The following is a 12627-nucleotide window of genomic DNA, read 5'->3' as shown; positions in this document are numbered from 1 at the left end:
GCTGCAATACACGGCGCCATCTCGCCAAGCGTCTGCAGCTTTGGGCCTTTATATTCGAGTCTTCATGCAGGAATCACGTCTTTTTCCGATTCTGCCCCTCTGCGTTTTCGCTACAGCTGTGACGCACTGTTTTGTTGGGGGTTTCTTTGGAATTTTGGAAATCTTTGATCTATTTTGGATTAGGAGTGTTAATAACTGTTAGGCTTTAAATTAGTCGCGTATCTTGCTAATAAAGGGTGCATTAGATTACATTCCTTTGACTCTGATTTGATCGTTTACTTTTCGTTTTTTTTTTTGTGTTAAATTAATTTCTTTTTATATTGCATCATAATTACTATTGTCCTCCATTCGTGTACGGGGATTATTTTAATCTAAGTGCAAATTACATATATCCTAAAAATTTCAAATTATATTTCGGACCATTGAATAGAGTAATTTGATGTTAATAGATGATAAATAGTATCAACATAAAAAGATAATTAATACTATTTTTTATTAATATTCATCGGTTAATATTATATCCTGAAATTGAATGGTTCAGCTTAGGCCATCCACAATGGGGCGGATGATAGCGCGCCTGATGCATCGGGCGCACTATCGTCCGCCACTATGGCACCGCAGACGACGGACGATGCGTCGCCCGCGCCCGACGCTTAGTCCGCGGACGAAGCGCGGATGATAGGGCATTGTTCGCGTCATCGTCCGCCCACTGTGGGTAACGCGGACGATGCAACGCGTTTTAGTTTTTTTTTTTAAATTCGAAAATTTTGTTATATATATACCCCAGCTTCACTTTTCATTTGTAACTTTTCGATTAACTTTTAAACTCTCAAATTACGCTATAAAATGGATTCCGGTGGATACTCAAGTCCTAGTAGCCCGATGTTTGGAGATGGTGCACGGTGGCCGGGTACACAACCTGGCGAATATCGGTCGTTCGACGCCAACACGCAGTACGATCCGGACTTCAGTACGGATTCGTACGGTCTCTCCGACATAGAGCCGTCTCCAACTCGCCCTGCCGCCGCTTCCCGTCGCGCCTCCGCCCCCGCCCCCACCGCGCCAAAAAGAAGTGGACCAAGCACCGGGCGCACAAGTTGCCACCTCCGACAACTTGTGAAGAGTACGCCTCCGGCCGTACGAACTACCTGCTGGATGAAACCCTCGTCTTGGCGCGGTGTTGGGTGGATATATTGGAGGACCCGATATTCGCGAACAACCAGAAGCAGCTCGCGTATTGGGAGCGCATCGTCGAGGGCTACAATGAGGCGAAGCCGCCGAGCGCGTACAAGCGCCTACGTGAGCAGCTCTGCAAGCACTGGGATCAGGTGAAGAAACAAGTCAACCTGTTCGCGGCGGAGTACGAGAAGTGCTCGAGGGATTAGGGAAGCGGCGAGAGCTTGAGCGACGTGCGCGATAGAGCGCTGTTGTCGTACCAGTCCATGTACGGTGACTTCAAGCATTTCAACATCTGGGCGCTCTTGAGGGACAAGCAGAAGTTCCAAGGCGGGATTCTGCACACCGGTGCGGCGAAGAGGACGAAGACCACCGAAACTGGTGGTTACACGAGCAGAGAAAGCGGAACTCGTCCGGTGGATCTCAACCAGACGTGCACAGAGGAAGAGAGTTCCGGCACACCGATGTCCTTCCGGCGGCGTTCCATAGGCGTCAAGGCTGGGAAGAACAAGGGGAAGGCGAAGGCGACATCCTCCTCGGCCGCCGCCCCCTATCGCCGATCCCGACCCCGAAAACCATCCAGGCGACACTTGCCTACGCGGATTTGGCAACGGCCTCGATGGCGCGAACGTTGTTGGATACGCACAACGCCCTCATGAAGTGTACGGATTCGGCCTAAGCCGAGCGCCTCCAGAGGTTGAGCGATGAATTGAGTCAGAAGTTAGGGCTTTTGTAGGATAGTCATTTTTTTTATTTCTAACTCGTGTAGCTTTTTTTTTAAATCAATGAATTTTTTGCCGTTCTTTTAGTTAATCATTGTTTTTTTAATAAGTTTGCATTTATATATTTGAAAACATTTAAATTAAATAACAAAATAATAGTAAAATACTTATGGCGCCCCTTAGGGCGCCCCACTGTAGGTGGAAGGGCAGGAGGATAAAATGCTGATGTGCGATGCATAGGGCGGGCTTTAGGGTGCCCCATCGTGGATGGCCTTATGGAGTGAAGTTTGTAAGATGTATGTAGTTTGCCAGGATGGAAGCAACACAAAGATATAACTTAATTAATATTAATCCAATTATATTTCTCTATTTTTCTCAATATTGATGAAGATGGAGCATTTATGAGTGGTGCTATGTGGAAAGTTTTTTTAGCGGGAATATATAATTAAGTACACTATTGATTTTAATCAGAGGAAATTATTGATAAACTCGTGGTTTAGCAAGTATTTTGGATGTTTAACGTGAACATTTCAGTGTTTTTGTAGCATACTACTTGAGTTTACATCCATTATCCACTACATAAGTGTTTTGACGAGTTTGTCGAGTGTTTGGAGCTAAAACAGGTGAAAATGACTTGAAAACGAGCTTGAAGGAAGAATCGCCTGACCGGGCGCGCTTCAATGCGCGACCTTCGTATAATAGCCATAACTCTCTCATCCGGACTCCGATGGGGGCGTGCAAGATACTCACGCGAAGCCATTTCGAAGACGAAGACAATGCTTTCGGAGGATTCCAGAGAAAACGCCCGACCGGGCGATTTTTAAGGGGAAAACGCCCGACCGGGCGTTTTGGTCGCGAACTCCAGAAAGTTCGCCCGATCGGGCGTTTTGGCGACTTTAAATCGCCCGGCCGGGCGATGTGTTCTGCGAGATTGAATATTTCCGCCCCGGGTATAAAAGGAGACCTAGGTTTTCGACCTCGAGAGACCATACACGCCCCATAGCAGCTTTTGAAGGTTTGGAGAGTGGAATTGAGAGGAAAGGCGTCCCAATCCTCAACAAGATTGAAGACGAAGACGAATTTCCGTTCAATCCACCCTTGGGAGTATTTTCATTGGTTTCATGTTTTATTCAATGACTATGGTTTATTCTTATGTTTTTGAGTTGAATATGAGTAGCTAAATCATTTGTAGAGTTTTGGTGAAGACTACAATGAATACTTGTGATTGATTCAATAGCTTTTGATTACCTATGCTCTTGTGATTATTTTGTTTCATTCTTGTGCCTTTCAATTCAATTGCCTAGCTACCAATTGGATATATTGACCTAGTTTTGAGTAATCGAGAGATACCTAATTAGGATTGATAAAAGAATGAATAACACCTAGATAATTTGCATTCGAGAGAAGGAATTCTAGAGTGAGGACTTGAATCTTTTGAGTATAGGAGTTAATTGTGAAGTATAGAAGGAGACTTCAATATTAATAGTTAATCAACGGGTTGAGTGCACTCGAGAGGGGGCTTAGCCTAGAATAGCGATTGTCCTTCTAATCCTAGAGACTTTAACGGGTAATCAAAGTTGTTGAGTTGTTTACATTGTGGGTATTGTAGTCGGATCCAAAGCTCTACCTCGTTCTCTTATTTGAAACCTATCCTTTGTTGCATGCTTTTAACTTGTTTATGTTTAATTGTTTTTCCAAGAATCAACCAAACCTTTGAATCGTCTAGATAGTAGTTAAAATCGGTCCGTGGTACTTGAGTTTATACATTTTATCTCTGTGGGATACGATACTCTTGCTTGCTTTGTGCTACACTAGCCCCGTACACTTCCGGGATTTTCTTGTGTTAAAATAAGTTGAGTCAATTATGTAACTGAAACATTAAAGAACACGTTAAGAAAGCATCAATCAATCTAAATTCTAAAATTTATTAAGATTAAGTTGTTTTGTGGAAATCAAAGTATATAGTATGATTTCCGGCATGGCTTTTCATGCGAAGATTCATGTATGGAATTTTGTGGAATTAATGAAAACGAAAGGATAATATATCACTAATGTCAATTAATTAACAAGTATAAATAGTAATCACAATTGAAAGTTAAATTTTTTTTTTATAAAGTGGATCTTTCGAGTGACGTTGAAGTATAAATCTCAATATTTATGAGAAGTTTATGAGTACTACTAGTATAATAGTAATAATTAATAGGAGTATGTTGATTAGGGGCAAAATCGTTATCAGTGGGTTAAATTAAATAATTGCGTGCGAGTTTAAGGTTGGAAGGCAAGAAAAAAATACAATAAAAAACAAAGAATGTGATGACTCTTTAATTTTAGTGAAACGTGGCGGCTTTCAGGATGACGACAGGTGGAATACCGACCTTGAAAATGACATGTTTATTGATAGAAAATAATACTTAATTAGTTTATTATTTGTATTTGGAAAAGTAATTAATTGACATGTTTGATTAATTAGGGTCCAATACTTTAGTTTTGTGGTAGCAAATACCAATCATTGTATGATCTGAAAATAATCTGCAACAGAAAGGTTTGTACATGAAGAAAAATTGGAATAGGGATGGAGAAACCAGACAAAGGACGTGATATGTCACCCTTATATTATAAATTTATAAGTACCTTTATTTTAGAAAATCGACTTAAAAACAACCAGCTTCATTTTGAGTTTGCACATATTCATTTCAATTCTTTTTTTTATTTTATAAAACACTCATTTAATTCTTGTTTATCCACAAAAATGTTTTTTTTGTAAAAGATCTGAAAGTTAAGAGTTCTACTTTGGCTATGTATCTATTCTACAGTACTCCGTTTATAGTCAGTTCTAGTTATTCTATATATGTTGTCATCTATCTACAGTTCTAGTTGCAGACTATTTACTTCCAGGATTAATGGCGAAAGAATCCATTTTTCGTGTGAATTTGATATACTAATAGTTAAATAGTTAAAAATATAAATTTTGTAGATTGATCAGTTGGTAAATTTTATTGCATTCGCATGAATTGAGTTAAGATTAAGTATTTTGTTTTGTACTCGATATTTCTCACTCTTTAAGTGGAATATTTATTTTTTGACACAAAATATTTTTAATATTATTTTATGAATTAAGTGGAGAGAATAAAATTAAAAGAAAAAAATAGAGAAAATGATGCTTCTACTTTTAAAAATAGGTCATTTAGAATGAGACGTTCTATATCACTTAAAATAAGAGAGAGGAAGAACCATACAATTCTTCAAATTAGTACTAACAAAATAAGTAGTGCACCAGAGATGTGACTAACAGTAGTGAAGATTTTATTTTAGTTTGTAACCCTCTATTTCATTCAAGATGTCCATTTTCTATACTTGGAAATAAATTTCTCTCTTTTTTCTTCTCAATAAAATATTTAACTATTTTTTTCTCTTTACTTATTCCACCTAACAACAATCTCGTGTCATTCAAGATTGTGGCCATACTTTTACAGTACTTTTCTTTATCCTTAAAAAAGAACTTTTTTTTATTTCTTCTTAAAAAGTACTATAAAGTATAAGCTTTTAAATTTTGAAAATTCAACTAATAATACTAATTTCACTTTTCTTTCTTTATCTCTTCCGTACTTTACCAATTATGTATTTAAATATGTTTCCAATCAAATATTCATACTTTCGTGAGACAGATAAAATATCAAATTTCCTATCCCTAATTAAAAACTACTACATGTCTGTTATTTAATTTTGCCCTTTATTAATTTTCATATTTGGTTCGGTTGTGAAGGAAAAATTCCTTTGTAGTATTTTGTTTTTTTTTTTGTTTGTTGAGACGTTTTACAACTATTGTTGCATCATTAATAATTTTAGATAGAATACATCTTTATATACAGAAACATAGCCGGAAATTGTTGAATATATAGTGTGTGCCAAAACTACAAACATGTGCAACCGCATATATTTCTTGGAATCGAATGGTTTCTTGGGCTGGGAATATAAAAATATCTAACATACATTTTCATTTCGTGAATTTATATTATTAATAAAATACACATTTATAAATTTTAGATAGGCCGTACTCACTCCCAAACTTATCAATTCTTAATTAGAAATTGCCACCACCAAATTGGCAACTAACCATAGTAGAACTGTAGAAGTGTAAAATAACAGTGCTTTGATTTTCTTCGGAAGATTATATAAAAGTAAAGTTTTTAGCACTTAATCATAAATTTATTCGGTATATATACTCCAATTGATTTATAATACAGAAGTAAATATTATTTATCGTGCATTAATTTGTGCTATAAGTAGACAGTAAATGTTATGCCGGTATAATTGAACACCTAGATTGCATAGTGTAAACTGTTTGGTCTAATATAACTTGTGGCTAGGGTTAGGGCTGGCAATTTTCGACACGACACGATAATCTGACACGAATCCGCACAAAATTATTGGGTTGGGGTCAAGTCTTATTGGATCCGTGTCCTTATCGGTTGACCCATTAAGAACCCGATAATTTTGGGTTGGGTTCGGGTCGGATGCGGGTCGGATACGGGTAACCCATTAAAAAATAATATTATTATTTTTATTATTGTTTAAAAATATATATATTACTTTATTTTTTTAATTTCTTATAAATTAGGTTTAAATAGTATAAAACGAATTTTAATTGTGTAAATTAGGTTAAAAATTAAGGTTTAATCGTGTAATATTAGGTTTTAATCGTGTAATATCAGGTTCGGGTGGTTATCGTGTCGTGTCAACCCATATTATATCGTGTCGATAACGGGTTCGTGTCGGGTGCGGGTCGTGTTCGGATTTGAAGGTAGCAGGTCGGGTTCGTGTTCGGATTTATAGTTTCCTTAACAGGTCGGGTTCAGGTTAGGCCTTATTGGGTTGGGTCATTATCAGGTTGACCCGATAACGACCCAATCCGCACGATTTGCCAGCCCTAGCTAGGGTAGCACTACAGAAAATATTGATTGAAGTAGTAATTGTTTTAATGAGATGAATTATGGCATTGTGAAGATTTTACACTATTATAATAATTACTCACTACTCTGACTACGAAATTGTTTAACGCGTCGAGTGAATAATTTCTTACTCTGTTTCAATCCATGTCTCAATTAAGTTGAGTCATTTTTAATATATTTTTTAAAAAAATCGTAAAAAAAATAAAGTGGATATATAATAATGTATAAGTAAGAATAATGTAGATAAGACTCTTCTCCATATTGTTTTCACTTTTACTTTACTATATATGTCCACTTTAACTATGTATTACACTTTTAATATATTATATTATATATAATATATATATTCTTTTAATTTAATATATTATATTATATTAATGCCGCATATCATGCAAATTGAACGAGTCCTAAAAATGGTTGCTTAGACCATGACCCCTTCAACAAACTCCCCAAAATTAGACCGAAAAAGCATGAACTGAAATTTATTTTGGTGACATGCTGTTTAGAATGCCATGGATGACAAATTCAATTTACTATTTTTTTGCAACAGACAGAGTGCACTAAAGATGATGGATTATACTATACTACTCAAGTAAGTGGCACACCACAATACATTGTGCACAACATAATTATGACATAGATAATGTTTGAATAAATAAAAGAAACCATTACTTTCTCCAGAAATAGTTTCCATCAAGATTGAAAGTAAAGAAGAAATGGTGTCAAGAATATGCATATATTTAGCTTGTACTACTATTTCAGTGGTGTTATCAGTTGTTGGTGGAGAGCCTCTTGTTCCTGCGCTTTGCATCTTCGGTGATTCCGTTGTTGATGTGGGAAACAACAACAATCTTCAAACGTTGATCAAAGCAGACTTCCTTCCCTATGGAAGAGATTATATCACCCATGCCCCGACAGGAAGGTTCTGCAACGGGAAGCTCGCCATCGACTTCACCGGTAACTTTATTTTTTTTATTTTTGCTACTTTTAATTTTTATTACATTTTTTAAATATATGCAATTACCAAGCTAATGGTGTAAAGACTAATTGCTTGAATGCTGAATGATAAAAAGGGCTGAAATTGATATTCTTAAGTTATTTTTAAAAAGAGATTGTTTGTTTGGAGCAGAAGAGGGGTTAGTTGGAAACAAGTAGAAAATTAGCCTAAGTACATGCTCCCTCCGTTTCTTGTTTATTGAGACACTTCTTTTCGACACCGAGATTTAAAAAAATTGTTTAGTAATGAATATATAATAAAGTAAAAGAGAATATTATTCTTCCCAAATAATAGAAATGACTCAAATTATCTTAGAACTTACTATAATAGAAAAAAAAATCAATTAACAAAGGAAGTATTTATTTAAAAGAAGTTTCCTAGTTTCTAATTTTCAAAAAGCAACCTAGTAATTTTTTTCTATGTCCGTTCCTGATATTATTGCAGCCGATTACCTGGGTTTAAGCTCGTATCCGCCGGCGTATCTCAGCAAAGAAGCCACTGGGGACAGGATCCTGAGCGGCGTCAACTTGGCGTCGGCTGCTTCTGGTTACTATGAAATAACAGCCGAGCTATATGTAAGTAATAGTATTACATTAAGTAAGTTGGTATATAGCATAAAAGAAGGATGCAGAGTAGTTATGGTTAAGTTTGCAGAGGGCTGTAACATTGACGCAGCAACTGCAAAACTACAAGGAATGGCAGAGCAAAGTGGTGAGGATGGTGGGAAAGAGCCAAGGCGATGCCATATTCTCTGGAGGAATCCACCTGTTGAGCGCAGGGAGCAGTGATTTTTTACAGAATTACTACATTAATCCATTGCTCAACACCGTCTATTCTCCCGAACAATTCTCCCACCTTCTCATGCGATCCTACTCTTCCTTCATACAGGTACGTGCATTTGAAATGACACGAGAATTAATGTTTAATAATTGGTCCTAGTGCTATAAGTAAATAAATTGATATACTATGTGTAATGAGTTGAGGACAAATTTCCATAAATGAAAATGTTCATGTTTCTATGGGACGGGGCGAGTAATTAGTGATTTGTGGTTGGTGATGGGAGACAGAATCTGTACAAACTCGGAGCGAGGAGAATTGGAGTGACGAGCCTACCGCCGACGGGATGCTTGCCGGCGGCAATAACGTTATTCGGAGGAGGGAGCAACGAGTGCGTGGCGAGGCTCAACAAGGAAGCCGTATCATTCAACCAGAAATTGAACTCCGCATCTCATAATCTAAAGGCCAGCTTGTATGGCCTCAAACTCGTGGTCTTCGACATCTACCAGCCTCTTCTGGACATGATTACCAACCCTAGCGACAGCGGTACTTAGTGCTATTACTGGCATTACAAATGAATGAATGAATATGATTTGATGCACGGTTTAATTAATTGCAGGATTGTTTGAAGTGAGGAGAGCATGTTGTGGAACAGGCAAGGTAGAAACATCGATCCTGTGCAACTCAAGATCGGTGGGGACGTGCTCCAACGCCACGGGCTATGTGTTCTGGGATGGCTTTCACCCTTCCGAAGCTGCAAATGAGATATTGGCGCAGGCTCTTCTACAACAGGGATTTGAACTTATCTCTTAGTTTTACACTATATTCCCCAAACCCAATAATCATATCAACACCAGTTTCATGCTTGTGTTGGTTGCTCTTCTCAATAACAATAACATTAGCAATCTTAGATATCATTATAGATTGATATCATTATATTTATATGATTGCTTCCACCATGCGCTACTCAAAAGCCACAGCTGCCATACATCTTTAATAGATTCATCATAACTCATTATCGACTATTCACCAACCTTATTACTACCTCCGTCCCATTAGGAAGCCACTTTTGACTCGACATAAATTTTAAGAAATGTAAGTGAAAATGAGTTTAAAAAGTTAGTGAAATATGAATCTCACTTTTATATAAATGTGGGGTCCGCTAACTATTTATGCTCCTTCTGTCCCATAGAAATATGTGCACTTTTCATTTTCGTCCGTCACTTAAAAATATGGGCATTTTCATTTATGGAAAGTTGTCATTAACTCATTACAAACATTACAATTCATTAAACACTATCCAGTAACACAATTTAAGTATCATTCTCTTCATTTCTCATACTTTACCAATTGAGCATTAATTTTTATGTCATTTCAATTCCTCATATTTTTATGGGATGGACTATGGAGGGAGCAGTCAAAAGTGAAAGTTGACTATTATTGTGAGACTGAAAGGAATAATATAATTTCCAGTAGATTATTCATTACCGATCAAAATACACTTTTTAAATGATTTTTTTTAAATTTTATTTCGATCATAGTATTACATTTAATTACAATTGTAGCATAATGTAGAATTGACTTTTCGACATAAAATTGTAATGCAAAATACGGGAGTGGCTATCCACCATATATCATGTCTATGTTAATAATTAAAAAGTAAAAGTTTGAGAGCAATGCTGAATTATGAGCATCCGCATATCCATTTTCAATCATTTTTTCACGAGTCTTATATTATCACTTTTTACTTCAATTTTTTACTTAAGAAATAATACTCACGATCCACAGTTCACTCATTTAACTAACGGAGACCACATATGATTTCTCCTTTTTTGTAATTTTTATCTTGTAATTTATTAGAGAAATTCGATTTTGGGTAAAATATGGAACAAATGTTCCATAAAAAGGAATTTGTTTTTGTTTCTGAAAATGATAATGACGTCAACAAAAAAAACACCATTGAAAATAAGAAATTTCATAATATAAATCTCAATTCTCTAACCTTTCAGGATTTAGGATTAGATACATTGATCTTTCAGAATATGCGATCGATGCATACAAATTTTTTAATCATTCATTGACCTTTCAGGATTTAAAATTAAATTCGCTAATCTTTTAGTGTAATGAAACAAGTTAATACTGTGTATGAGTAAGATTTTTGGTCTACTTGTATCTAGGGGTGTGCATTCGGGTTTCGGTTCGGTTTTTTACCAAAACCGAACCAAAACTGAAAAACCGAATTTAGTTCAAAATCCAAACCGAACCGAAACCGAAAAAACCGAAAAACCGAAACCGAAAAATCAAAAACCGAACTTAAAAAACCGATAAACCCGAACAAAATCGAAAAACCCGAAAAAAAAAACCGAAAAACCTGAAAAAAAAAATATAATATAAATATATATTTATATATGTGTATTTTATTTTATTTTATATATACTAATAGAATACATGTTTATATATAGAAACATAGCCGGAAATTGTTGAATATATAGTGTGTGCCAAAACTACAAACATGTTCAACCGCATATATTTCTTGGAATCGAATGGTTTCTTGGGCTGGGAATATAAAAATATCTAACATACATTTTCATTTCGTGAATTTATATTATTAATAAAATACACATTTATAAATTGGGTCTTGTTAGGTTGAGATTTTTTAGCTTAATTGAGAATTGAGATGCATTTTCAGCCACTCATTTTGAAATGTCAACTGCAAGTAGATTATGTCAACTAAGGGGTATTATCGTCATTTCATTTCAATAGCCAGAATATCAAATGTCAACAACTCGTATTAAAATGTCAACAACTAAAAAAATTTTAATTTTTTTAATTTTTTTTAATTTTTTTAAATTTTTTTTAATTTTTTTTAATTTTTTTTTAAATTTTCGCGCGATGTCAACTACTGAGACATTATGTCAACTACGACGTGTAGTCTGCTCATCAAATGTCAATAGCTCTGCACATCAAATGTCAACAGCTTATAATTGACATTATATATGTGTAGTTGACATGAATTGTATATGTAGTTGACATGAATTGTATATGTAGTTGACATTACATGTGTGTAGTTGACATGAATTGTATATGTAGTTGACAAAAAAAAAATTAAAAAAAAATAAAATAAATAAAAAAATAAAAAATCGAAAAAAAATAATTTTTTAAAAAAAATAAAAAAAATATTTATTAAATAAAATATATGATGAAATTACAAATATGCCCTTTCACAATTAATTAATGTAAAAATATTTTCCATGTGGCAAATTCTGGACCACTCATTTAATAAAAATGAGTGGCTTATAATGCATCTCAATTCTCAATTAGGCTAAAAAATCTCAATTGATCACAACCCTTTATAAATTTTAGATAGGCCGTACTCACTCCCAAACTTATCAATTCTTAATTAGAAATTGCCACCACCAAATTGGCAACTAATCATAGTAGAACTGTAGAAGTGTAAAATAACAGTGCTTTGATTTTCTTCGGAAGATTATATAAAAGTAAAGTTTTTAGCACTTAATCATAAATTTATTCGGTATATATACTCCAATTGATTTATAATACAGAAGTAAATATTATTTATCGTGCATTAATTTGTGCTATAAGTAGACAGTAAATGTTATGCCGGTATAATTGAACACCTAGATTGCATAGTGTAAACTGTTTGGTCTAATATAACTTGTGGCTAGGGTAGCACTACAGAAAATATTGATTGAAGGAGTAATTGTTTTAATGAGATGAATTATGGCATTGTGAAGATTTTACACTATTATAATAATTACTCACTACTCTGACTACGAAATTGTTTAACGCGTCGAGTGAATAATTTCTTACTCTGTTTCAATCCATGTCTCAATTAAGTTGAGTCATTTTTAATATATTTTTTAAAAAAATCGTAAAAAAAATAAAGTGGATATATAATAATGTATAAGTAAGAATAATGTAGATAAGACTCTTCTCTATATTGTTTTCACTTTTACTTTACTATATATGTCCACTTTAACTATGT

General features: G+C 35.0%; 1 protein-coding gene across 2 annotated transcripts; it reads left to right on the top strand.

Moving 5' to 3' along the window:
* The first annotated feature begins 7316 nt into the window (after positions 1 to 7316).
* Positions 7317 to 9580, top strand: LOC121798389 (GDSL esterase/lipase At5g03820-like). 2 transcript variants are annotated; one of them, XM_042197366.1, is made up of 6 exons: positions 7317 to 7439; positions 7529 to 7804; positions 8289 to 8419; positions 8499 to 8732; positions 8912 to 9167; positions 9241 to 9580. In XM_042197366.1, exons 2-6 carry the CDS (start codon positions 7564 to 7566, stop codon positions 9432 to 9434), a joined length of 1056 nt encoding a protein of 351 aa, XP_042053300.1. In that variant the 5' UTR covers positions 7317 to 7439; positions 7529 to 7563; the 3' UTR covers positions 9435 to 9580. The 2 variants fall into 2 exon arrangements, with proteins under 2 accessions (XP_042053300.1, XP_042053299.1); XM_042197365.1 differs by lacking the exon at positions 7317 to 7439 and having other exon boundaries at positions 7479 to 7804.
* Positions 9581 to 12627: the final 3047 nt, after the last annotated feature.

Source organism: Salvia splendens, chromosome 4 (assembly GCF_004379255.2).
Source record: "Salvia splendens isolate huo1 chromosome 4, SspV2, whole genome shotgun sequence".
Lineage (NCBI taxonomy): Eukaryota > Viridiplantae > Streptophyta > Magnoliopsida > Lamiales > Lamiaceae > Salvia > Salvia splendens.
Note: the sequence above shows the minus strand (reverse complement) of the source record. Positions and strands in the feature narration are given on the sequence as shown.